The sequence below is a fragment of the Poromitra crassiceps genome (assembly GCF_964638095.1).
Source record: "Poromitra crassiceps genome assembly, chromosome: 9".
Classification (NCBI taxonomy): Eukaryota; Metazoa; Chordata; class Actinopteri; order Beryciformes; family Melamphaidae; genus Poromitra; species Poromitra crassiceps.
This window is the reverse complement of record NC_139630.1, coordinates 46,461,334-46,486,368: the sequence shown is the minus strand read 5'-3', so window position 1 is coordinate 46,486,368 and position 25,035 is coordinate 46,461,334. Positions and strand designations below refer to the sequence as shown.

The window sequence follows — 25,035 nt, the reverse complement described above, 5'->3', positions numbered from 1 at the left end:
TCTGTGGTCTAGATCATCAGTTTGTCCAGTTCTCTCTGTGGTCTAGATCTTCAGTGTGTCCAGTTCTCTCTGTGGTCTAGATCCTCAGTTTGTCCAGTTCTCTCTGTGGTCTAGATCCTCAGTTTGTCCAGTGCTCTCTGTGGTCTAGATCCTCAGTTTGTCCAGTGCTCATCAGTTTATCCAGTTCTCTCTGTGGTCTAGATCATCATTTCCAACAGGGCTTCCCAGGGGCCTACAGCAGGTGAGTCAAGAGGAGGCGAGGAAATGAGCCAGGAGCCCTTGACCTCCTGAAAAGCTCCCCCAAGGCACTCCGAAAAACTCCTGTTAAGGCCTTTGTAGGAAACAGATCTTTTTTTAATTCTCTCTCTGGACAGGAGGTGAAAAATGTACCATTGCGGCATTTGGAGCAACTATTGACCTTAAAGTCTTTTTTTTCGCTCTCTCTTTTCGAACTACCTTCTGTTGTGATCGAGTCATTTTTTCCATGCGGGTTGCTGCTCCTAGTTTTCCATGTGTGGCCCAGTGCGCCGTGTTTAGACAGACAATGAAATATAACAGATTCTGATGGATTCTGCACAAATATAGACTGCTGTCTCTTCTGTCCAGCACGGACGTCCGATGACTTCATCCTGGATCCCATTATGGATGAAATATGAAGTCATGCTGAGAGCAATTTTTTTCAACTTAAACTGAGTGTTTGACATCAGATATGAGATAAAAGAGTTGCTAGGGAAGTGTTGATTGTTTTAACACCTGAGTAATTGGGTTTCATATAGTGATTAGTATTGTTTAATCACCACCTATCATTTATTTCAGTGGGGGAAACACACCTGGCACATGCAACGTGAGATGTGAACTGATACTGTATAATGGACAATTGTAAGTGCATCAAAAGGACAAGCACCTGTGTGCCTCCATGTTTGGTCAGGACACATCTGCTTACTTACCTCCACTCTTGCATGCACATCTGTCAAATAGGCTATTTTCCAGCCAATGTGTTAGAAGGAGATTCTCTCTCTCTCCATTACCCCAGAAGAAAAATGGCTGCTGCTGCTAACACGGCCAGCTTTCCATACTGTATTGGTAAAGGTTAAGAGGGAAAGTGCAGATGCAGCGCGATGCGTTGGCAGATCTGAATTGGTAATAGATTTAATGTCTTGTTCCACCTCACACACACTCACCAGCATAAACATTTGATGAGGACTGGTTCAAAGCTGAAACATCAGCATGTTTGATCTTAATGCTTACCATCAGCAATGTTAAAATAATATGTATTTTTAAACTTTTCTCTCCCGTTTTTTCCTCTCCCATATTGGTGAGGTCATTAACCTGCTGAAATGTAAATTGAATGAGCTCCTTTTTTCTGCTGCTTCTTGTTAATAGCTCCAGATTTGATTTCCAAGTTTTAGTTGGCACCAGTCATTGGTTTACCATCATACAGATTGTATTTGTGCGTGTGATAAGAGCAGTGCTCTTTGATTTCAGATTCAAGTCTTCACTGGGTACTTGGTGTAGCACTTGTATCAGTCCAATGATGTTGGAAAGGGAAACGTTGACGATTCTGTTGAAGTCTGGAAGTGATACTGCAGCTATCAGCCCAGTCAGCAGAATAAAATGTTGCCATTTTATGTTTCTGAAAACCACAGATACATACAATGTGAACATTTGTCAACCAAAAATATGTTATATCAACATTCCATGTGGCTGAAGAAGAAGAAGAAGAAGAAGAAGAATTTCTAGATATGTGTATCAACAATGTTATAGAGTCTGCTATTGAAATAGCATGGTAGAAAGTCATGTTGTGGTCAGGGTGGATGGAGGTCGTAAACACTCGGTTGGTGTCCAAAATCTACATTGCAACTGTAAGTCATATTTAATGTTTTTATGATTTATTCCTTTCAATTGCCTAAACCAGCGGTTTTCAAAGTCTGAGACAGTGGGCCTACCCCCAGACAAAGCTTGGGAAAAGGAGGCCCCCTCGCTCAATTCCTGGATGCCTAGGGGATCATGATTATGTTATTTGATCCCATAGACACTCAGCAATTGAGTCAAGATAGCCTGATATTGCTGTTTGACATACAGTACTTCAGACTGCACCAAATACATGAAAAGGTCTGACTGAAGACATTTATTTGTTTCTGATTCTGTGAAAGTGGGAAAAACTGTCAAATTCCCCCAAAACTACTGTTTCTCTGAACTATCTCTTTAACCAAATCACACACATTTAGGATATGCTATGAGATCTCCTTTTAATAACTAGTATAATATTTTTTCACTTCCATTCACTGAGCCTCCCCTGAAACTGCTTGGAGCCCCCCTGAGAAGGCCCGCCTCCCACTTTGAAAACCTCTGGCCTAAACATAACCAAAGGTGTTTTATTTGCGTGACATTTTCAAATTAACTTTGATGTTTTCAAATTAACAGACATTTTCAAATTGACGTTGGAAATGCTCCTGTGGTAGGAGGACTTGTTGAATGTTAATATTGAACATATCCATGGTTTGCAGAAACGTAAAATGGCAATATTTTATTCTGGGTATCTGAGGTTAAGAGAGAACCTTCCTTCCTTATTTTCATTGTCGGGAAATAAGCAAGGAAGTGCGTGCCTGTCCCATACTTTGTCCTTTACTGTGTCCAAATTTGGGCTTGGCAGAGCCACACGTTTTCCTCACATAACACTGTTAATGTTCCTCCATATTTCATTCAGAGATAGGCCTAAATGTAGAGAGCAAAAAACAGTCAAAAATAAACCCCTGAATTACTTATGCAGACTTGCTGATGTGCTGCCATGTTCTGTGCCCCAGGCTGATATTTGGATTTGTGGACTGGACACTGAGCCAAACTATAATTTCCTTTGACTCATTTGCATACTTTCTGTCAGTTCAGTTCTCTTCCTACACTGTCCAAAGTTTGGACGCACCACAATTTTTTTTTTTTTTTTTTTTTACTATTTTCCACATTTTAGAATAATAGTAAAGACATCAACACTATGCAATTATAATTATGCAGTGAGCAAAAAAAAAGTGTTAAACAAATGAGAATTTAATAATATTTTAGATTCTTTAAAGTAGCTGCCCTTTGACTTAATGGAAAGGAAAAGGCTTTGGACAGAAATTCATATAGGCTCAACTTCACTGTTTATATTTGTCTAAGCAACTAATTTCAATCATTTAAGCAGAAGCCTTTAGATCACAATGGCTTTAAAGGGATCATTCACATTATTTTGTTAAAGTAGCCCTATTTGCTACTTACCGATGATGTTGATTGGTAGAGTTCTTTCTCAGCACAATCCATCCTGGGCTAAAACAAATGCAAGGTCAATGGGGTCACACTCCTGTAGGTACAAGCTGACTGAGGCTCACTCAAATGTCATCCACAGTCACACAAAGTACATTTTATTCAGCCTCAGTCAGCTTGTACATACAGGAGTGTGACCCCATTGACCTTGCATTCATTTTTGCCCAACTTTCCAGAGCTACTGAGAGGAACAGCATGGACTGTGCTGAGAAGAAACTCTACCGATCAACATCATCATTGGTAAGTAGTGAATAGAGCTAGACTTAAAAAAAAAGTGAACTATCCCTTTAAGAGAATGAACAACAGTACATTCATTCAGGTGTGTCCAAACCTTTGACTGTGTAGAGATCAATTAGATAGATAGATAGATAGATAGATAGATAGATAGATAGATAGATAGATAGATAGATAGATAGATAGATAGATAGATAGATCGATCGATCGATAAATAGATCGATAAATAGATATATAAATAAATACATTCCGTCTGCTGAGGCCCTTTCCAGTTCTGAAGATGGTATGTTGCACCTCTTCAGGAGCTCCTTTATGTGGTCCTTGTAGCGCCTTTTCTGACCACCAGGAGACCTCTGGCCAGATTGTAGTTGGCTGTAGTAGGGTCTGCCGTGGCAGATGAGTTGCCGGCATGCGGGTCACATGACCTAGCCAGCGGAGCAGTCTGCGAGCCAGAATCACCTCTATGCTGGATAAGTTGGTGTGTTTGTATATCTCAGCATAGGGCATGTGCTGTTCCCATGTGATGCCAAGCATTCTTCGCAGACAGCGGATGTGAAAGGGAATGAATGTGCGGGCTGTATGGTGTCCAAGCTTCAGAGCCATACAGTAGTGTGGACACACATACTGCCTGGTACACTGCTGCCTTGGTTGTTGCCTTCATGTTTTAGTTGATTAAAAAAAAACTTGTTCTTAGATGACCAAACGCGGCTGTTGCAGGTTTGGATGTCCTCATCGATGTTGCAGCTGTCTGAGAGGATACTGCCGAGGTACTTGAGGTGTGGCACAATTTCCAAAAGGGTGTTGTCAATGGAGAAGGCAGGTGTGATGAACTGGGAAGAACTTTGTTGGTTGATTATTTATTTGTGTCTTTTTTATGTTGACCTGTAGGCCAATAGCTCTGTAAGTGGCAGCTATCACATTAAGGGCATGCTGGAGGGACTCAGGGGAGTGGGCGATCACAGTGCACTCATCGGCATACTGAAGCTCACAGATTCGCAGTAGTCTTGGTGGATGCCTGGAGCCTGGAGGCGCCGGATATTGAGGTTTCCATCCAGACGGAATTTAATGCTGACTCCATCTGTGCAATTTCATGACGGCATGCAAGCCTGCGTTCAAACAAGCCCGCGTTCAAACAAGCCTGCGTTCAAACAAGCCCGCATTCAAACAAGCCTGCGTTCAAACAAGCCCGCGTTCAAACAAGCCCGCGTTCAAACAAGTGGACAACAGTCTGACCCTTGCCTGCCTGACGGTTCACTAGTTTCCTTAGGGGCCAAAATGGCGGAGGCGTAGCTCTGCTGCTGCGCTTATGTTGTCACTTCTTATCTAGTATGGTCTTTGCCCGAACTTCCAGTCACTTCCTGTATCTGTGAAGGACCCATGGGTGTCCTTTTTCATGCCTGAATGTAATAAAGATATCTTGAAACTAAAAACTCCTTTCCTCGTATCCACTTAATGAGACATGTTGGACTCTAATAACACTAGGTCTCCTGCTCTGTGATTACTTTGTAGTTAATACAATAATGTCGTCGCAGGTCCCATGTGGCCCGGAGTGTGGAGAGGCAGCCTGTCGGACCTGTCCTGGATGTCAACAACAAGCAGCACAATGCAGAGGACACCATGACTGTGAAGGAGAATTTAAAGTTGAAAAATAAGCTCTTCTATTAACTGCAGAAATGACGAAGATGTATGCTATCTCAAATTACAATCACTAAACTTTTCTATCCAGGTTCAGTCTCTCCAGGCCTATCTGCTACATTTTTACATTAACATTTACTTGAATGTTTGTTATAGATTTATACATGATTGCAAATTCTACATTGACATTTGTTTTTTTCGATCTTAGAAATGGTCTGGATATACTGTTGTAGTCGGTGAAATTTTACAGCAAATGTAAATGCTGTGTGGCCTTGCCTGCCTGACGGTTCACTAGTTTCCTTAGGGGCCAAAATGGCGGAGGCGTAGCTCTGCTGCTGCGCTTATGTTGTCACTTCTTATCTAGTACGGTCTTTGCCCGAACTTCCAGTCACTTCCTGTATCTGTGAAGGACCCATGGGTGTCCTTTTTCATGCCTGAATGTAATAAAGATATCTTGAAACTAAAAACTCCTTTCCTCGTATCCACTTAACACGTTGAGTGCCATAGCCGAGATATCTCGTCTTACATAATCCAACGGTTGAGTGCCATAGACGAGCTATCTCGTCTTACATAAACATTTTTTTTTTTGACGGTGGGACATCAATCAACCCCTTTTACGTCTTCTATATCACTATTGGAGGAAGAGAATGTGTATAATCTATTTTACCGACCACTAAGTGGCGACAGTTCTCTCCAGACAGAGACAGAGAGAAAGCCACAGCCACGGGACCCGTGGCTGTGGCCACCCGTGGGGACGCTTTCGCGCTGCTGCGGTGGGGGGTTCCAGAAATGGACTGGGTGAGCAGCATAAAGCCTAGAGTCGCACGGGGCTTCATCGGGGCTCTCAAACCCAAGAGACAGTGAGACCTATCCACACTCGCTGCCAGGGAGAGAGGCTGCTCAAACTCCCAGCAGCAGAGCACTCCGCAGCACAGACGGAGGGAGGAGTTTGGAGACACACACACACTCTCTCTCTCTCTCTCTCTCTCTCGACTAGAGAGAGAGGAGAGAGAGAGAGAGAGAGAGGAGAGAGAGAGAGAGGAGAGAGAGAGAGAGAGAGAGAGAGAGAGAGAGAGAGCACACAGAGCGGGAGACAGACACGCTGCGGGGGCAAAGAACGGACAGAGATCCCCTCCCCCCAGAGCCGCGGAGCAACGCGCGAACACACACACACACACACACACACACACACACACACACACACACACAATACAGTATACAGACTCGCCCAAGGGCACCCACAATCACAGGCAGGTGACTGTTCTGCTGTTTGATTGAATTTCACAAAACTGCGATTATCTCAGCTTGCTGTCTCAGACGCTAAAACCATGCTGTACTCAACGGCTAATATCTACATAACTACTAACTCTGCAAACTAACTCTTTTAGACAGAGAAAGCACACATTCTATTAGTTATTTTTAGATGATTGGTGTTCACGAAGTCTTAACAGAAAATAATCTTCGGCTCTTGTAAAATGAGCCAGAATCCTCAAAAAAAAACCTGGCACAACTTACCTACAGGATTGAAAAAACGGCTGGCACTCAATGTGTTAATGAGACATGTTGGACTCTAATAACACTAGGTCTCCTGCTCTGTGATTACTTTGTAGTTAATACAATAATGTCGTCGCAGGTCCCATGTGGCCCGGAGTGTGGAGAGGCAGCCTGTCGGACCTGTCCTGGACGTCAACAACAAGCAGCACAATGCAGAGGACACCATGACTGTGAAGGAGAATTTAAAGTTGAAAAATAAGCTCTTCTATTAACTGCAGAAATGACGAAGATGTATGCTATCTCAAATTACAAAAACTAAACTTTTCTATCCAGGTTCAGTCTCTCCAGGCCTATCTGCTACATTTTTACATTAACATTTACTTGAATGTTTGTTATAGATTTATACATGATTGCAAATTCTACATTGACATTTGTTTTTTTCGATTTTAGAAATGGTCTGGATATACTGTTGTAGTCGGTGAATTTTTACAGCAAATGTAAATGCTGTGTGGCCTTGCCTGCCTGACGGTTCACTAGTTTCCTTAGGGGCCAAAATGGCGGAGGCGTAGCTCTGCTGCTGCGCTTATGTTGTCACTTCTTATCTAGTACGGTCTTTGCCCGAACTTCCAGTCACTTCCTGTATCTGTGAAGGACCCATGGGTGTCCTTTTTCATGCCTGAATGTAATAAAGATATCTTGAAACTAAAAACTCCTTTCCTCGTATCCACTTAATGAGACATGTTGGACTCTAATAACACTAGGTCTCCTGCTCTGTGGTTACTTTGTAGTTAATAGAATAATGTCGTCGCAGGTCCCATGTGGCCCGGAGTGTGGAGAGGCAGCCTGTCGGACCTGTCCTGGACATCAACAACAAGCAGCACAATGCAGAGGACACCATGACTGTGAAGGAGAATTTAAAGTTGAAAAATAAGCTCTTCTATTAACTGCAGAAATGACGAAGATGTATGCTATCTCAAATTACAATCACTAAACTTTTCTATCCAGGTTCAGTCTCTCCAGGCCTATCTGCTCCATTTTTACATTAACATTTACTTGAATGTTTGTTATAGATTTATACATGATTGCAAATTCTACATTGACATTTGTTTTTTTCGATTTTAGAAATGGTCTGGATATACTGTTGTAGTCGGTGAATTTTTACAGCAAATGTAAATGCTGTGTGGCCTGCCTGCCTGACGGTTCACTAGTTTCCTTAGGGGCCAAAATGGCAGAGGCGTAGCTCTGCTGCTGCGCTTATGTTGTCACTTCTTATCTAGTACGGTCTTTGCCTGAACTTCCAGTCACTTCCTGTATCTGTGAAGGACCCATGGGTGTCCTTTTTCATGCCTGAATGTAATAAAGATATCTTGAAACTAAAAACTCCTTTCCTCGTATCCACTTAATGAGACATGTTGGACTCTAATAACACTAGGTCTCCTGCTCTGTGATTACTTTGTAGTTAATACAATAATGTCGTCGCAGGTCCCATGTGGCCCGGAGTGTGGAGAGGCAGCCTGTCGGACCTGTCCTGGACGTCAACAACAAGCAGCACAATGCAGAGGACACCATGACTGTGAAGGAGAATTTAAAGTTGAAAAATAAGCTCTTCTATTAACTGCAGAAATGACGAAGATGTATGCTATCTCAAATTACAATCACTAAACTTTTCTATCCAGGTTCAGTCTCTCCAGGCCTATCTGCTACATTTTTACATAAACATTTACTTGAATGTTTGTTATAGATTTATACATGATTGCAAATTCTACATTGACATTTGTTTTTTTCGATTTTAGAAATGGTCTGGATATACTGTTGTAGTCGGTGAATTTTTACAGCAAATGTAAATGCTGTGTGGCCTTGCCTGCCTGACGGTTCACTAGTTTCCTTAGGGGCCAAAATGGCGGAGGCGTAGCTCTGCTGCTGCGCTTATGTTGTCACTTCTTATCTAGTACGGTCTTTGCCCGAACTTCCAGTCACTTCCTGTATCTGTGAAGGACCCATGGGTGTCCTTTTTCATGCCTGAATGTAATAAAGATATCTTGAAACTAAAAACTCCTTTCCTCGTATCCACTTAATGAGACATGTTGGACTCTAATAACACTAGGTCTCCTGCTCTGTGGTTACTTTGTAGTTAATAGAATAATGTCGTCGCAGGTCCCATGTGGCCCGGAGTGTGGAGAGGCAGCCTGTCGGACCTGTCCTGGACGTCAACAACAAGCAGCACAATGCAGAGGACACCATGACTGTGAAGGAGAATTTAAAGTTGAAAAATAAGCTCTTCTATTAACTGCAGAAATGACGAAGATGTATGCTATCTCAAATTACAATCACTAAACTTTTCTATCCAGGTTCAGTCTCTCCAGGCCTATCTGCTACATTTTTACATTAACATTTACTTGAATGTTTGTTATAGATTTATACATGATTGCAAATTCTACATTGACATTTGTTTTTTTCGATTTTAGAAATGGTCTGGATATACTGTTGTAGTCGGTGAATTTTTACAGCAAATGTAAATGCTGTGTGGCCTTGCCTGCCTGACGGTTCACTAGTTTCCTTAGGGGCCAAAATGGCGGAGGCGTAGCTCTGCTGCTGCGCTTATGTTGTCACTTCTTATCTAGTACGGTCTTTGCCCGAACTTCCAGTCACTTCCTGTATCTGTGAAGGACCCATGGGTGTCCTTTTTCATGCCTGAATGTAATAAAGATATCTTGAAACTAAAAACTCCTTTCCTCGTATCCACTTAATGAGACATGTTGGACTCTAATAACACTAGGTCTCCTGCTCTGTGGTTACTTTGTAGTTAATAGAATAATGTCGTCGCAGGTCCCATGTGGCCCGGAGTGTGGAGAGGCAGCCTGTCGGACCTGTCCTGGACATCAACAACAAGCAGCACAATGCAGAGGACACCATGACTGTGAAGGAGAATTTAAAGTTGAAAAATAAGCTCTTCTATTAACTGCAGAAATGACGAAGATGTATGCTATCTCAAATTACAATCACTAAACTTTTCTATCCAGGTTCAGTCTCTCCAGGCCTATCTGCTCCATTTTTACATTAACATTTACTTGAATGTTTGTTATAGATTTATACATGATTGCAAATTCTACATTGACATTTGTTTTTTTCGATTTTAGAAATGGTCTGGATATACTGTTGTAGTCGGTGAATTTTTACAGCAAATGTAAATGCTGTGTGGCCTTGCCTGCCTGACGGTTCACTAGTTTCCTTAGGGGCCAAAATGGCGGAGGCGTAGCTCTGCTGCTGCGCTTATGTTGTCACTTCTTATCTAGTACGGTCTTTGCCCGAACTTCCAGTCACTTCCTGTATCTGTGAAGGACCCATGGGTGTCCTTTTTCATGCCTGAATGTAATAAAGATATCTTGAAACTAAAAACTCCTTTCCTCGTATCCACTTAATGAGACATGTTGGACTCTAATAACACTAGGTCTCCTGCTCTGTGATTACTTTGTAGTTAATACAATAATGTCGTCGCAGGTCCCATGTGGCCCGGAGTGTGGAGAGGCAGCCTGTCGGACCTGTCCTGGACGTCAACAACAAGCAGCACAATGCAGAGGACACCATGACTGTGAAGGAGAATTTAAAGTTGAAAAATAAGCTCTTCTATTAACTGCAGAAATGACGTAGATGTATGCTATCTCAAATTACAATCACTAAACTTTTCTATCCAGGTTCAGTCTCTCCAGGCCTATCTGCTACATTTTTACATTAACATTTACTTGAATGTTTGTTATAGATTTATACATGATTGCAAATTCTACATTGACATTTGTTTTTTTCGATTTTAGAAATGGTCTGGATATACTGTTGTAGTCGGTGAATTTTTACAGCAAATGTAAATGCTGTGTGGCCTTGCCTGCCTGACGGTTCACTAGTTTCCTTAGGGGCCAAAATGGCGGAGGCGTAGCTCTGCTGCTGCGCTTATGTTGTCACTTCTTATCTAGTACGGTCTTTGCCCGAACTTCCAGTCACTTCCTGTATCTGTGAAGGACCCATGGGTGTCCTTTTTCATGCCTGAATGTAATAAAGATATCTTGAAACTAAAAACTCCTTTCCTCGTATCCACTTAATGAGACATGTTGGACTCTAATAACACTAGGTCTCCTGCTCTGTGATTACTTTGTAGTTAATACAATAATGTCGTCGCAGGTCCCATGTGGCCCGGAGTGTGGAGAGGCAGCCTGTCGGACCTGTCCTGGACGTCAACCACAAGCAGCACAATGCAGAGGACACCATGACTGTGAAGGAGAATTTAAAGTTGAAAAATAAGCTCTTCTATTAACTGCAGAAATGACGAAGATGTATGCTATCTCAAATTACAATCACTAAACTTTTCTATCCAGGTTCAGTCTCTCCAGGCCTATCTGCTACATTTTTACATTAACATTTACTTGAATGTTTGTTATAGATTTATACATGATTGCAAATTCTACATTGACATTTGTTTTTTTCGATTTTAGAAATGGTCTGGATATACTGTTGTAGTCGGTGAATTTTTACAGCAAATGTAAATGCTGTGTGGCCTTGCCTGCCTGACGGTTCACTAGTTTCCTTAGGGGCCAAAATGGCGGAGGCGTAGCTCTGCTGCTGCGCTTATGTTGTCACTTCTTATCTAGTACGGTCTTTGCCCGAACTTCCAGTCACTTCCTGTATCTGTGAAGGACCCATGGGTGTCCTTTTTCATGCCTGAATGTAATAAAGATATCTTGAAACTAAAAACTCCTTTCCTCGTATCCACTTAATGAGACATGTTGGACTCTAATAACACTAGGTCTCCTGCTCTGTGGTTACTTTGTAGTTAATAGAATAATGTCGTCGCAGGTCCCATGTGGCCCGGAGTGTGGAGAGGCAGCCTGTCGGACCTGTCCTGGACGTCAACCACAAGCAGCACAATGCAGAGGACACCATGGCCCCGTTCCAATACCCATACTTCCATACTATTTAGTAGGCAAAAAAAGATTTAGTATGTCCCAATACATAGTATGTCAGATGCAGTATGCCAAGAGTACCAGGATGTTGTACTACATCAGCTACTATTTCGGAGTATGCATCGATGCATGCTTCACCAGCCAATCTTCCCCACAATCCTTTGCGCAGCAGGAAGTTATGTCTTCTTCTTCTTCTTCTAATGTTTTATGGCGGTTGGCAAACAACTTTTTGTGCATTACCGCCACCTACTGGAGTTACGTCACACTGACTGAGCTGCGTGTTCATGAATGAGATAATTAAGTTTAAGAAAGCCTTGAAATATGTTAAAACCAAACAAGCATGGTGTGTACCAAAACATGCATATCTTGATTCCTGTTTAGAACTCTGACTTAATGTTTTTGCTTTATTTATTTTATTTTGTTTATTTGATTGTCTGTTCCAATTTTGTAAATGTTTAGTCTGAATTTTTTGTATAATGTACTGTTTGTTACTGCCAGACTTTGTTTATTGAAAAAAAAAAAAAAAAAAAATCAAATGTGGCGCTGCGGACGTCGGCGGAAGTGAGCAAGAGGTCGGAGTTCAGGAAGCTCACGTGACGACAGATGTAGTGTGTCCCAATAGTATGCATTTTGCATGCATGCTGCACACTACAATCCATACTTTGTGAGGGCAGCGGCAGTACATACTACAAGAAAGAAGTACAAGTATGGGTATTGGAACGGGGCCCATGACTGTGAAGGAGAATTTAAAGTTGAAAAATAAGCTCTTCTATTAACTGCAGAAATGACGAAGATGTATGCTATCTCAAATTACAATCACTAAACTTTTCTATCCAGGTTCAGTCTCTCCAGGCCTATCTGCTACATTTTTACATTAACATTTACTTGAATGTTTGTTATAGATTTATACATGATTGCAAATTCTACATTAACATTTGTTTTTTTCGATTTTAGAAATGGTCTGGATATACTGTTGTAGTCGGTGAATTTTTACAGCAAATGTAAATGCTGTGTGGCCTTCAATGTCAAAGTAGGAGTAAAACAAGGATGTGTCTTAGCCCCCATCATCTTCAACACCTTCCTCACAGCAGTCACTCTCCTCTCCCATAAACAGCTGCAAAGCACATACATACATACATACATAGCCTACATACATAGATACATAGATACATACATACATACATACATACATACATACATACAGTAGATACATAAATAGATAATTGGGATTTGTGTCATTCCACAGCACCTGTCCTGAAAGATTGATAGTTGTAATTTACCTCGAAGCAAATCTGATATCAAAGCTATGCATACTTTTCACATGACTGAATACAGATTCCCAACAACTCAAATCTCCTCCCTGCTTTCCTCCATGCCCTGCAGCCTCGTCAGCACAGCTAGCAGACTGCAGACTAGCTCAGAAGCGGTCCCCTTCTGCCATTTGGACTTGGAAAGCGCTTAAGAAAATGGAGTGTCAACAAGCAGGAGGTAGCTAAGACTTTCCAGTACTGCTCCTGCGATGTTCCTGGCAGAGAAGGACGCCGGAGCTGAATTCAGGGCCTGGAGTCTGAGCGCCCGGAGAAGAGAAGGAGGCTCTCCACCGGCCATTCAGAGCCACACCGAAATATGTGACCACCGAAATGTGTGACGGCGTTGCTTCTTATGGGGAAAGAATCAATTATTTCATCATTTCTGACCGCAGCTGCAGAATAATGTGACCACACTGTACTGTAACCAGCAACAAGCACCGTCTGCGGCCGGTCACACATTTCGGTTACTCTGTATTTGGTGGGTGACCCGTCAGTTTCTGTGACCTGCCCTGATATTCTTACCCTAATCCCAAACATCTCTCACTGTGCATGCCTAAACATAACCAACATAAAAACACTGCAGGTCACAGAACCTGATGGGTCACCAAATATGGTGTAACGGTTCCATGTCGCTGTTCCGACCTCTCGCTGTTCCGACCTCTCGCTGTTCCGACCTCCCCTCTCCCAGCCCCCATGCCTAAACCTAACCTCCCCCAGACCCTAACCCAAAACCTAACCTCTCCCACCCCCCACGCCTAAACCTAACCTCCCCCAGACCCTAACCCAAAATCTAACCTCTCCCACCCCCCACGCCTAAACCTAAGGTCGGCATTGCGAGTGGTCGGCATAGCGGGTGGACACCGGTGTAACACCTGGAACCAGACGGTGGGGCCGGGGCAGATACCCTTGTCCTGTGATTCAGCCAGGCAAGGTGTTTCATTTATCACTGTTCCTGGAGGCAGGCAGAGAAGCACCTGAGGCAGCTGGATGAGGAGGGTAGGCCTATATATACTTCATCAACTCTCTATGGGTTTGGGGCCTCTGTTAGTGTTTCATCTGTTACCTGTTACATCATTACACTGTGTGTGTGTGTGTGTGTGTGTGTGTGTGTGTGTGTGTGTGTGTGTGTGTGTGTGTGTGTGTGTGTGTGTGTGTGTGCGTGTGTGTGTGTGTGTGCGCGTGTGTGTGTGTGTGCGCGCGTGTGTGTGTGTGTGTGTGTGTGTGTGTGTGAGAGAGAGTGGGATTTCAGAACAGAGATCGAGAGGGACAGACCATCGGGGAGAGAGGGTGAGACTGTGTGTGGTGTCCTCTCGGCAGTTATGTAAGAGGCGAACGCACCAGTGAAACAGAGTCTGAAGTCTCGCGGGACGTCCTTTAGGCAGCGCGCTGTGATCATTCACAGCAGCCTTGCGGTCACTCGGGTTTGTGTTGGGGTGATCGGTCGTCCAAGCTTGACAAATCCGCACGGAGATCACCGACTCCTCATCTAAAATAGCCAGAGTGATGTGTCCAAGTGTCCCTCCTCCCTGCCTCGACGGCCCGTAGAAGAAGAAGAAAGAAAATGAAATGCTCTCCTCATTGCCAAGGGCAGCTCTAATGAGGCCAAAGATCCATGTATCCATAAAATGGACCAGGATTACAAAATCATAGGCGGTGCAGAGATCTCTACTTGTAAAACATCACCTCTGGATCAGTTTATGGATCGGTTTACAGGCCTGCGAATCACTGGCTTTGAAGCTTGGAAGTTAAAAGCCAGTACTTGAGCTAGATACCTGGTTTCTAAATGGTCTGGGATTATGTGTGTGCCGATGCATAAGTGTCTACAATGTGCATAATGTGTGTCTATGGACTTTCCTCTCTCTCAATCTCCGTCTTGTCTTTGGCCATCGTTTCTGGAGCTGCCTTCTCAGTTTCTGTATTATTCATCATGGCAATTAAGCCCGCTGGATCTCCAGGCAATAATCCCATTGGATTCAATCAAGAAGGGAGAAGAGAAGTTTTTCTGTCATGATCTGGCCGTCGGGCTCTCATCCTTTGGTGAGAGTCAGCACTCAGCAGATCCTCCTTGGCTGGGCACTCAGGATGTCAGAGGGGAAGAGAGCGCTTTTATAGGGAAAAGATGGAGAGATTCTGGAGGATGCCCAGTGAGGAGGATATTATAATGCCACAAGGTGCCTTCAGCAGCAGACTCTACTGACTGTCTGGCAGGGGGCTGCCCTTCCTGGAACGAGACGATGATAGCGAATTTATGCCTCCAAAAAACACTGAGATTTCAACAGTTTAAGAACTTAGAAATGACAGATACTTCCTCTTTCAGTTCCAGGTGTCCACTATGGTGCCTGTCTGGCTGCAGGTGGCAGACAGTAGCGAGCGAGGTGGAGCACAAGGCTATCGGTTTCCCTGGGAGCCAGGGAAGAGCCCGAGTGGCCGTAAAACAACCGTATGCGCCGAAGATTTACTGACCTGCACAAGAGAAACCAATTAAACTGGAGATCACTGTGAACTGAGGAGCAGGGGGAGGAGATCACTGTGAACTGAGGAGCAGGGGGAGGAGATCACTGTGAACTGAGGAGCAGGGGGAGGAGATCACTGTGAACTGAGGAGCAGATCACTGTGAACTGAGGAGCAGGGGGAGGAGATCACTGTGAACTGAGGAGCAGGGGGAGGAGATCACTGAACTGAGGAGCAGGGGGAGGAGATCACTGAACTGAGGAGCAGGGGGAGGAGATCACTGAACTGAGGAGCAGGGGGAGGAGATGACTGCGAACTGAGGAGCAGGGGAGGAGATCGCTGAACTGAGGAGCAGGGGGAGGAGATCACTGCGAACTGAGGAGCAGGGGGAGGAGATCACTGAACTGAGGAGCAGGGGGAGGAGATCACTGAACTGAGGAGCAGGGGGAGGAGATGACTGCGAACTGAGGAGCAGGGGAGGAGATCGCTGAACTGAGGAGCAGGGGGAGGAGATCACTGCGAACTGAGGAGCAGGGGGAGGAGATCACTGAACTGAGGAGCAGGGGGAGGAGATCACTGCGAACTGAGGAGCAGGGGAGGAGATCACTGAACTGAGGAGCAGGGGGAGGAGATGACTGCGAACTGAGGAGCAGGGGAGGAGATCGCTGAACTGAGGAGCAGGGGGAGGAGATCACTGCGAACTGAGGAGCAGGGGGAGGAGATCACTGAACTGAGGAGCAGGGGAGGAGATCACTGTGAACTGAGGAGCAGGGGGGGGAGATCACTGAACTGAGGAGCAGGGGGAGGAGATGACTGCGAACTGAGGAGCAGGGGAGGAGATCACTGAACTGAGGAGCAGGGGGAGGAGATCAGTGTGAACTGAGGAGCAGGGGGAGGAGATCACTGTGAGCTGAGGAGCAGGGGGAGGAGATCAGTGTGAACTGAGGAGCAGGGGGAGGAGTAAGATGGACTAAAATCCAGGCAAACCACTTGTTGAAAGGGCTTAGTCTGGAAAAGATTCAGTGCTAAGTGCTTGGGATCCATTTTCACATGGCTGGTCAGCTATAGTGTATTATGTCAAGGTCATAGCTTTTTTCATACACCTCCCCTTTAGTGCTGTACAGTGTGTCTGCATCTGTTTCTGAGCGACTATGTATAGAATCATTTTGACATCGTTTTGGCTCCGATTGCTACACAACACTGTAACACACATGCTGAGCTAATAGGAATTAGCCCATGTTTATGGAATCTTTGGAAGCAAATCAACCGTAAGAGGAAGAGTGTGGTGGCACGAGGGGAGGAAAAGCTGTGAGCTCATGGAAATCAGAGGATGAACTGCCCTTATCTCATGCAGCCTTTTCATACATGAGCTCCAACAGGTTCCACAATTCTGGACAAGACAGAGAAAGAGTGCACTATTGAAAGTAAACATGTGATGTGATGTGATGTGATGTGTGGATGAAGACACTGAGCTGACATGGAATAAGGTGGATATAAAGAGTTGAAGTTCAAATTATTTCCACAGAAAAGGGTCACCTGGTGATAGTAGGACTTTTTAGGAACACCAACTTTGAAACACTGCCACATGTTTTGTTGTTATATACTTTATTATCCCTGTGTGGAAATGTCTAAGACTAAAATCAAAGACGGAGGCAAGCCTAGTTAAGCCGGACTCAGACTGCTGCCACTCAACTAGATGATTACAGGTGATTATAATGGGGAGTCGGTGAGTCAGTCAGTGAGTCGGTCAGTGAGTCAGTAAGCCCCTCAGGCTCTTCTAGGCCGCCCCTCCTGGGTCCGACGAAAAGAAAGAAGAAAAAAGATGAAATCCAAATGTTAACATCAGCCAGTATGGAGGTTGGAGGATAATGGTGGGGTGCAAACAGCAGCTGGTGTGGATGGCTGGGATGACTCCAGCATGCTGCCTGTCTGTGTCCAGCATGCTGCCTGTCTGTGTCCAGCATGCCGTCTGTCTGTGTCTGCAGCGGCTCAGTGGACACAGAGGGACCGGTCAGTGCAGTCACCTGACTGCAGCTCAGACACTCCTCCAGCCTTGCAAGCACAGAGCTGATGTCTGTGTGTGTGTCTGTGTGTCTGTCTGTCTCTCTGTCTGTCTGTCTATCTATTTATCTATCTATCTATTTACTGTATCGGTACAGTAAGTTTCAACACACCTGATTGAATGAATGTACTACTGTATGTTTTTCATTCTCTTAAAGCCATTGTGATCTAAAGGCTTCTGCTTAAAAATGCTTGAAATTAGTTTCTTAGACAAATATAAACAGTGAAGTTGATCCTATATGAATTTCTGTCCAAAGCCTTTTCCTTTCCATTAAGTCAAAGGGCAGCTACTTTAAAGGATCTAAAATATAATTAAATTCTCATTTGTTTAACACTTTTTTTTTGCTCACTGCATAATTCCATGTGTATAATTGTATAGTTTTGATGTCTTTACTATTATTCTAAAATGTGGAAAATAGTAAAAAAAAAAAAAAAAAATCAAGAAAATTGTGGTGCGTCCAAACTTTGGACAGTGTAGGAAGAGAACTGAACTGACAGAAAGTATGCAAATGAGTCAAAGGAAATTATAGTTTGGCTCAGTGTCCAGTCCACAAATCCAAATATCAGCCAGGGGCACAGAACATGGCAGCACATCAGCAAGTCTGCATAAGTAATTCAGGGGTTTATTTTGGACTGTTTTTCTATCTCTCAGCCCTACATTCATCTCTGAAAGGTGGAGCAGCATTAACAGTGTTATGTGAGGAAAACCTGACTATGTGGCTCTGCCAAGCCATCATAAGACATAGTAAAGGATACAGTATGGGACGGGCCGCACTTCCCTGCTCATGTCCCCACAACGAATGAAAATAAGGATCTGAGATGAAGCCACATGAGTTTCGTTGCATGCGTGCGACCACTGACAAACCACACCAACAACGTACCAAGCTCCAACTCATTTCCTATCAAGTGTCTGTCTGTCTGTCTGTCTGTCTGCCTGTCTGCCTGTCTGTCTGTCTGTCTGTCTGCCTGTCTGTCTGTCTGTCTGTCTGTCTGTCTGTCTGTCTGTCTGTCTGCCTGTCTGTCTGTCTGCCTGTCTGTCTGCCTGTCTGTCTGTCTGTCTGTCTGTCTGTCTGTACTGAGCAAAGGTCTATGTCCTCCCTAATAATGATCTGGTATTAAGTACACATGTTAAAACATTGTCCAGGATGTCTATTTCTCCATGCTAGTTTTTGGATGTGGATATGAGAATAGTCTTCATAGGCTTGATGAAGACTCATGCTTTAAACATACATGAATTAAAATTACATAAAGCAGGGTGTGTGTGGGGGGGGGGGGGGCAATAAAGCACCTTGAAAATTAGAGAGGGAGAGAGAGACAGAGACAGAGACAGAGAGAGAGACAGAGAGAGAGACAGAGAGACAGAGACAGAGAGAGAGAGAGAGAGTGAGAGAGAGAGAGAGAGAGAGAGAGAGAGAAGGGTTTCGGGGAGGAGTGAAACTCAGTGACTGAGACATTTTCCCCATATTTTCCCCTCTTTCCATCCAGAAGTTGAAGAAACTCTATCCTTTTACGAGTTGTGGAAGAGGGAACTAATTTTTGGCAAGCCCCAAATTTTACAGAGGAAAAGTAGGCCACGCTGAAGACGCGCCATCATGGTATGAAGGAGAAGACTTCTGTTAAGGCTGGCAGCTTCTCCCAACTGAAAGCCATGAGTCCTCTCAGGTTCATTCCTGAAGCGCTCTGAAGCCACTGCTGGCTCCTCTTTCTGGGCTGCCACATTGGTGCCAAAGCCCCAGACAGCCTGCAGCTCTACCAATCATAATTAATGTAACAGTAGAGTCAAATCTGTATTCAGCTGCACCAATCAAGAGTAATGTTTGAAACATTTGATTGTTTATTTAAAGGAGAACACCGAAAAACAATGCTGATTTATTTTGCACATTATCTCACATAGGTATATCTGAAAACTAAACAGTTTTGCAGGCATTCATTTAGTTTGACGGTTATTGAGAATTGATTAAGTTGTGGACAGGACACTGCATTGTGAGGATAACATCATCACTGGTCCACTACTTCAGTGAAATTAACTCTCAAAAACTGTCAAACTAAATGAATGCTGGCAAAACTGTGTGAGATAATGTGAAAAATAAATATGCATAAGGGCTTTTCACACTACACTTAGCCAAGTCAGTCTCTTAGCCCAGGGGTAAGAGAGCTGTTAGCCCAGGGCTAAGAAAGCTTGCACAATCCTGGCCCACTCCAAAGTGGGCTAACCCCGACTTCAGCCCCGGCTAGCTGGCCCTGCTCTGGAGCAGCAGATAACCCCGACTTTCCATCTAAACGCAGGGCTAATTATGTGCCAGTGTGAAAGGGGGCTAAGTTACCCTGGGGCTATCTTAGCCCTGCTCTAAGCCCTGGGCTTGGACAGCGTGTGAAAAGCCATCTTGTTTTTCGGTGAAGTTCCCCTTTAAGATGACGGAATTTCAAACCTCAAACATCCTAAATTAATATATCAGAGCCAGATTTTCAACTCATCAACTCATTAATTTGCGCTTTTGCACCATGTTCTCGGGTTCATGACCTAAGTGATGCACAGTGAAATGGATCCAATGTGGGTGCTGGTCCCAGCATCGAGTCCAACAAAGTACTGTGTAAATCACAGGCTGGAGTCATGAGCTGTTTGCTTGGCCTTGGGATGTCACTGTCCCCGTCATGACACCGAGCGACCTCCAGGAAAAGGGAGAGACCTCTGGAGTCCTATGTGCCGACCGGCCAACTGGTCGGTCCTAATCGTCGACAGAAGAGCCGATTGGCTGACACAAGACTAAACAGCTGGGATCCATTTAGACAGATACAGTACACTTGGCCTTCATCGAATTTGGTGGAGAATTTCCCCTTGTTGAACACACACACACACACACACACACACACATGTGCACGCACGCGCGCACACACACAAAGTCAAAGTCACACACAATATTATAGTGATGCGGCCCTGTAAAATTTGTGGATGAGTGATGGAAGTTTCACATTGTATAATCACAACATCTAAGCCTATGTGGAAGTGTGTTGTATGGGTGAAGAAAGATTGAAAGATTTGCACCATATATAATTCTATTTTAAAAGGGAGCAAGTGGGCAATGTTCTTCGTTTAAATTTTTGTCCCGGAAGTGATGTCATCAGTGATGTCATAGGCATTGTGACATCATCAGTGATGTCATAAGAGGCATTGTGACATCATCAGTGATGTCAGCCATTGTGACATCATCAGTGATGTCATGACATCATCAGTGATGTCACTGTCAGACATTGTGACATCACTGTGATGTCATCAATGATTGATGTCATCAATGATGCAAAGTTGAGCAATCGTGTGCTGCGCATGCCAATAGTGCAGGTGAGGCCATGCAGCAGCCGAGCTGCGAGCTCGGCCTGAGCTGTGGGCGAGGCTGCGCAGTGGGCAAGCTGCAGGGCCAGCTCGGCGAGCTGCAGGGAGGGTGAGCCCACGCAGTGGGCGAGCCTAGGAATAAAGCGTGTGAGATGCCTAGAATATTCAAATTTCACATCTTGGAAGCTTTCTTTTACAACAAAGTTTACCATGCCGACCTAGAGACTCAGAACCTGAGATCAAGGCAAGGTAATAAGTATAATACCTGACAACTGAGAGCTTTATAAGTCCTCATTGTGAGCTAATACACACATAATACTGTATATAAATCTCTTAGATTTTTAAGACCTTTATCATTGAAAATACACTTGATTCAAGATTCTTCTAAGAAAATGGGGGGGGGGGGGGCAATATATATCTTGATCTCAATGAAGCAATGGGCATGTGAAGCAGAAAACCTTTGAGAACACTGCCACCTTTTGGTTGTACAAAAAACAAACTTCCCTCCACTGGCCTTACTTTCCATTATTTCCATGAGTAGAGCAGACCTTTCCTCTGACTGAAACATGTAATGACTTCCTTGCCTTTTTATATTGCTTTTCAGCTCAGAAAAGTTCTCAACTTATAAGAAATTAATATGGTTTACATGACTGGACAAACAGGGCTTAGGTTACGCACATGAATTGATTTACTAAACTTCCTCTCCGACAACTGTTTGTACATTTTGTTAACAAGTTGATGTATCGGCAGGGTTATGCTTCCTGAACAAGCACTGCTTTTTAAATCTATGACCCAAATAATGTGATTGGACCCAGACCCTGGTCAACTGTTGGGCCTTGCTCCAGAAAAGTGGCCAAAACAAACCAAACCAAACCAAACCAAAGCAATAAAGCATTTCTGCCTGTGGCAAGCAGAGAATTGCACCCAGGAAGAGCTTCATCAAGTGACCTCTTTGTTCAATTCTAAATATCTTACATGCGTCACCAAATTTGATCAGAATGTTTCACTTTGCCTAACTGGAGGACACCTCCCAAAACTCTGATACGGTAGAAATTCTATGAACAGAGTGAAGACAATAGCAAACTGAATAACCTTCATATACAATCCAGTATTCTACATTTCCCCTGTCCTTTCCTCACACATAATAAAACAAGTTCTTGGCTCATCTCCAGGTAAGAATTGAACAAGTGCAAACCTTTTAGACAAGGGCGCCACCCGCCCTTCCCAAAACACCACCCATATCCCCCTAGCCACTAATCCTACTCCTACCCACCCCTCCAATCTTGAGTCTCTACCACCTCCATACCCCCCCCACACGTGATGAAAACAAACTCCAACCATTAAGCTGGTACAATGCAAATCTTATAATTTTATTATATTACATCCAAAATATTGCAATCACATTGCAAATGATCATTGTGCGCTCTGAAGAAGGTTGGGGGATTGGGAACAGACCCGGGGCAAACCGTGTTTGCGACACTTTGTATGGCTGTTTCACTGTGGTTAATAGTGCAGGATGTGATGATTGTCATGGAAGATAATATAACATGCGTCACAAAGTTTAGACAATCACAGGAAAGCACTTCAAAGTCAATTTACTCTTGCTTTTGAGCAACTGACAATTTACAATTTTGAGTCGTCCCGATGCAGTAAACCTCACCCTTCTGGTACTTTTAGCAGGTTAAAACTAACACTAAGATTACTTGCAGCTATTTGGCCTGGGTCTGACTGTCGGGGGAGTAGGAGGATCAGCTTGGGATGGTAGAGTCTACTTTTTGGCGGTGTGGAGACGCTCGCTCACATTCTCCCAGTTGATGACATTCCATATCGCCTTAACATAGTCCGGCCGTACGTTCTTGTACTGAAGGTAGTAAGCGTGTTCCCATACGTCGATACCAAGGAGAGGAACAAGACCTGAGGATCAGACACAGGAAACAGATACAGTAAGTATCAAGACAGCTCTGTCTCATCTGCCTGGGGACAGTATAAGTGACATAGAAAGAGGGTCACTTCTCATTGCTAGGACACGGCCACTAGCCGCTGACCTGTGGTTCCCTGCAGGGGGTCCTGGTTAGCGCAGGCAGCGATGCGAAGCCGTCCGCTCTCCTTGTCCAAGCCCAGCCAGCCCCAGCCCGAGCCCTGCACTGCCACCGTGGCAGCAGACATCTTCTCCTTCATCTTCTGGAAGGAGCCAAAGTCCCGCTTGATGCCCTCCATCAGCTCCCCTACAGGAGCAGAGACACAGGCAGCTACTTGAGCGCAATGCACAACATCAATGGTATAAGAAAATAAAGGGGATGAGAGCGTCAGCCAAACCAACTGAAAAGTCATTAAATTAAATTAAATTAATTAAGTCATTAATGATTAGTTTAACATATTTAAAAATGCAATTGGAAAACTGATGTCCATGTGTTATCTGTCTAGCACCAATTAATCTATTAAGGAAATTGATTAAAACTTGCATCACTACCCTCAAAGAATACAAGCATTCATTCAGTGTCCCCCTTAACAGCAAACAATGAACACTTTTCACAGGGGCCATTTTGTGTCGAAAAGGCAGGGTAAACACGGGACTGGAAGTTGGAAACCTTCATTACTGTTTTGCTTGCACCTGTGTTTACTCTGCCTTTTCAACACAAAATGCCCCCCGTGAAAAGGGTCTATACTAAGGATGAAGAGAGAAAAGACAAGCTCTAAAAGGCGTCAGGTGTGTGTCTGCCTGCCTCACCCTGTGGCTCTCCTCCACCATTTGGCGAGAGGTTTGTCCAGAAGATGGTGTGGTTGATGTGGCCTCCTCCGTTGAACTTCAGAGCACCCTGGAGGGCGACCTGTGCGGTCACATCTCCTGAAATACAAACCAAATACACCCAGGTCAATAAGCAGAACAGCTCAACTAGCATAGTGGCATCAGCTCTTTGTTTGTACCCTTTGCCAGCGCCTCCTGGTACTTCTCCTCTGTGATGTTGAGATTGGCCACGTAGGTGGCATGGTGCTTGCTGTGGTGTAGCTGCATTATCTCTGCGTTGATGTGGGGCTCCAGGGCGCCATAGTCGTAGGTCAGGTCAGGGAGCGTGTGCTTCTGCCTTGATGCGGCTACCTGGTTTATGGTTTGGCTCAGGCTGGCTGCACACCTACAAGCAAAGAAACAAACTCATTCAAATAGGTCATTAAATAGAGCCCTCAGTCACAATTAGAGTACTGTATATAGACTGACTGAATGAATAAATAAATATGTATGTATATATATATATATATATATATATATATATATATATATATATATATATAGTTTCAAATGACCCCTGTGTGATTAAGTGAACGGCCTAATATTATATTAGCCCAAGTCAGTCAGGACAGGAGTCACTAAATGTGTGAGAATGACACAAAAACAGTTAACACAAGTGGTTGTGCAAGTCGAGGGGGGTCTGGAATGTAACGTTAGGCTAGTTGTCAGTGCACACAAGGAACACCATGAATGCAGGAGGGATATGCCATACTTAAAGAAAATGTATTTGACAACGAATTAGCTGGAGTCTAGCTAATTAGTTAGTTTGGCAACAGCCTGCTACGCCACGATAGCATCGTAGCTAGCTAGCTGTCTCACTATCTGGCTCAGGTTCATTAACGACTAACCAGATGCAGCTGTCCTCGTCTCCTGTGCATTTTAAACAAAATTGCTACGAAGATATCAGTTTTACCTGCGTATTTGACCAACTCTGCAGAGCATGTTCATGATATTTCTCACAGGACACAACGTAGAGCAGATGGAGACCAAAACACAACTGAACTGCCCTTGAAAACTGTGACGTTTTCAACTTGACAGCGCAGGCGACCGTACCAATTATCATTACATGGGGAACATGTGCCTCTGTGTGCGGATATTAGATAAAACTCCAACACTGAAAGTTACATACCTCCTATAATATTGCGTACAAATCTTATTTTAAACCATTTATGATCAAAATATTGCGATAACTGGACCAGATTCAAACGCATTAGATTATGCATTTAAGTTACCCCCCCCCCCCCCATTTTTCACTCACCCATTCAGGTTGATTCATCATGGCCTTATGAAAGTTCATTACATGATCAGCAGCCAGCAGCCAGCAAAATTTTTGTTTCATATTTAATGTTAAATAAATAAAATATATTTATTACATAGACATAAAAACACGATTAAAAATACGAACGGGCTAGCTTTAGCACAATTAAAAAAAAATATCAGCAAAGTAAAATAACCATGTGAGCGAGTATGTCCCGCCCCTTCAGAGGAGGC

At 43.9% G+C, this 25,035-nt stretch overlaps 1 protein-coding gene across 1 annotated transcript; it reads right to left on the bottom strand.

Annotated features, from left to right (window-relative positions):
* Positions 1 to 22,123: 22,123 nt before the first annotated feature.
* Positions 22,124 to 24,558, bottom strand: sod2 (superoxide dismutase 2, mitochondrial). The gene is made up of 5 exons (XM_083643085.1): positions 24,458 to 24,558; positions 23,685 to 23,890; positions 23,488 to 23,604; positions 22,805 to 22,984; positions 22,124 to 22,673 (listed from the first exon to the last, which is right to left on the bottom strand). The coding sequence occupies exons 1-5, from the start codon at positions 24,490 to 24,492 to the stop codon at positions 22,528 to 22,530; spliced, it is 684 nt and encodes a 227-aa protein (XP_083499211.1). The 5' UTR covers positions 24,493 to 24,558; the 3' UTR covers positions 22,124 to 22,527.
* Between the last annotated feature and the right edge of the window lie 477 nt (positions 24,559 to 25,035).